The following is a 1,410-nucleotide window of genomic DNA, read 5'->3' as shown; positions in this document are numbered from 1 at the left end:
GTGAGGTGGGGCAAGACCACAGAAATCCACTCCCTCCCCCAAAATGGAGTCTGTACAATCCAAGTGTTTATCCACTTTGAGTTACTTTGAAGGCAGCTTAGAAAATTAAAAAGGGGGCAGAAAGCAGCGAAAAAACGTCAGTGTCCAAGCCAAAGGGAAAGGCTGTTTTGGGATGTGTGTGGCAGGGAAATCTCTTATAAACCAATGCCTTTCAGGTCGCAGGGGAGGGTTGCCTGGGTGGCCTGGGGGCTCTGGCAGCAGGGGAACTGGGCCCTGAAGCAGTCTCTCAGCTCCCTGTTGAAGAGGAAGCACACGACAGGGTTGATGCCGGCCTGGGCAAAGGTCAACCACACAGAGGCCGTCAGGTAGGCCTGGGGGACCGCGCCGGGCCGCACCAAGACCCGCAGGTAACTGGCCACGACGTAGGGCCCCCAGAGAAGAAGGAAGAGCAGCGTGACAGCGTAGAACATCTTGCACAGCCTCTTCTCGGTCTTGAACTCCTCAAGCACAAGGAGGCGGCGGGCCCCGCGGCCCGGCCCCGCGGGCCGAATGCCCACAAGCGCGGGCGGCGTGGGGCCGCGGCCAAAGCCCGCCGTCCAGTTGGCCGCCGCCTGGCCGGTGGCGCCTGGGCCATGGAAGGTCCAATCGTGGCTGACAGCGGGCACGAGGCGCGCGGGCCGCATTTTGCGGCGGTCGTGGATGAAGAAGAGTAGGCGGAGGTAGACGAGGTGTGTGGCGCCCACGACCACTGCCAGCAGCAGTAGGAAGCCAAGGGCCCCGGGGGCGCCGTCGGGCCGCTGCTCCAGGGCGCACGGCGCATCCTCATCGTCGCCGCCGCCGCCGTCCAGCACAGGCGGGAAGGCCGCGGCCAGCGCCAGAGCCCAGGCGGCGCACACCAGCATGGCGGCGCACGGCCAGCCGGCCAGGCGCTCGGCGTAGAAGCGGTGGTGAGCTATGGCCAGGTAGCGAGTGACGCCCACGCCGAGGAGCAGGAAGGCGGCGTGGAAGCAGAAGAGCGCGGCCAGAAAGGCGAGCAGCTTACAGCCCAGCGCGCCTGGCGGCGCCCCCGCCGCGGCCGCGGCACGCCGCGCAGCTAGCATTACGGCCGGGAGGCAGGCGAGCGCGCGCAGCCCGTCGGCCAGGCACAGGTCGAGCAGCAGGTAGTACGGGGCGCGGTGCAAACTGCGCTCCCGCACGATGAGCAGCGCGAACAGCACGTTGCCTGCCAGGCTTACGCACAGCAGCAGGCTGAGCGTGGCCAGCTTGAGGCCCAGGGCTGCTGCCTCCCCGCCGCCGCCGCCGCCGCCGCCGCCCGGCTCGCTGGCGTTCGCCATCGCGGCCTCCCCAGGCCGTGCTCTCCGCCCCGGGGCAGCCCTCGGTCTCGCCACTCCCGCAGGCCGCCCGATCCTG

The 1,410-nt window shown here is 68.2% G+C and overlaps 1 protein-coding gene across 1 annotated transcript; it reads right to left on the bottom strand.

The window, feature by feature from the left end:
* Positions 1 to 194: 194 nt before the first annotated feature.
* GPR27 (G protein-coupled receptor 27) lies at positions 195 to 1,334 on the bottom strand. The gene has a single exon (XM_007946082.1). It carries the CDS (start codon positions 1,332 to 1,334, stop codon positions 195 to 197), a length of 1,140 nt encoding a protein of 379 aa, XP_007944273.1.
* Positions 1,335 to 1,410: the final 76 nt, after the last annotated feature.

Source organism: Orycteropus afer, unplaced genomic scaffold, assembly GCF_000298275.1.
Source record: "Orycteropus afer afer isolate SDZICR_OR568_19922 unplaced genomic scaffold, OryAfe1.0 scaffold00149, whole genome shotgun sequence".
Taxonomy (NCBI): Eukaryota; Metazoa; Chordata; class Mammalia; order Tubulidentata; family Orycteropodidae; genus Orycteropus; species Orycteropus afer.
This window is presented reverse-complemented; position numbering and strand designations above follow the sequence as displayed.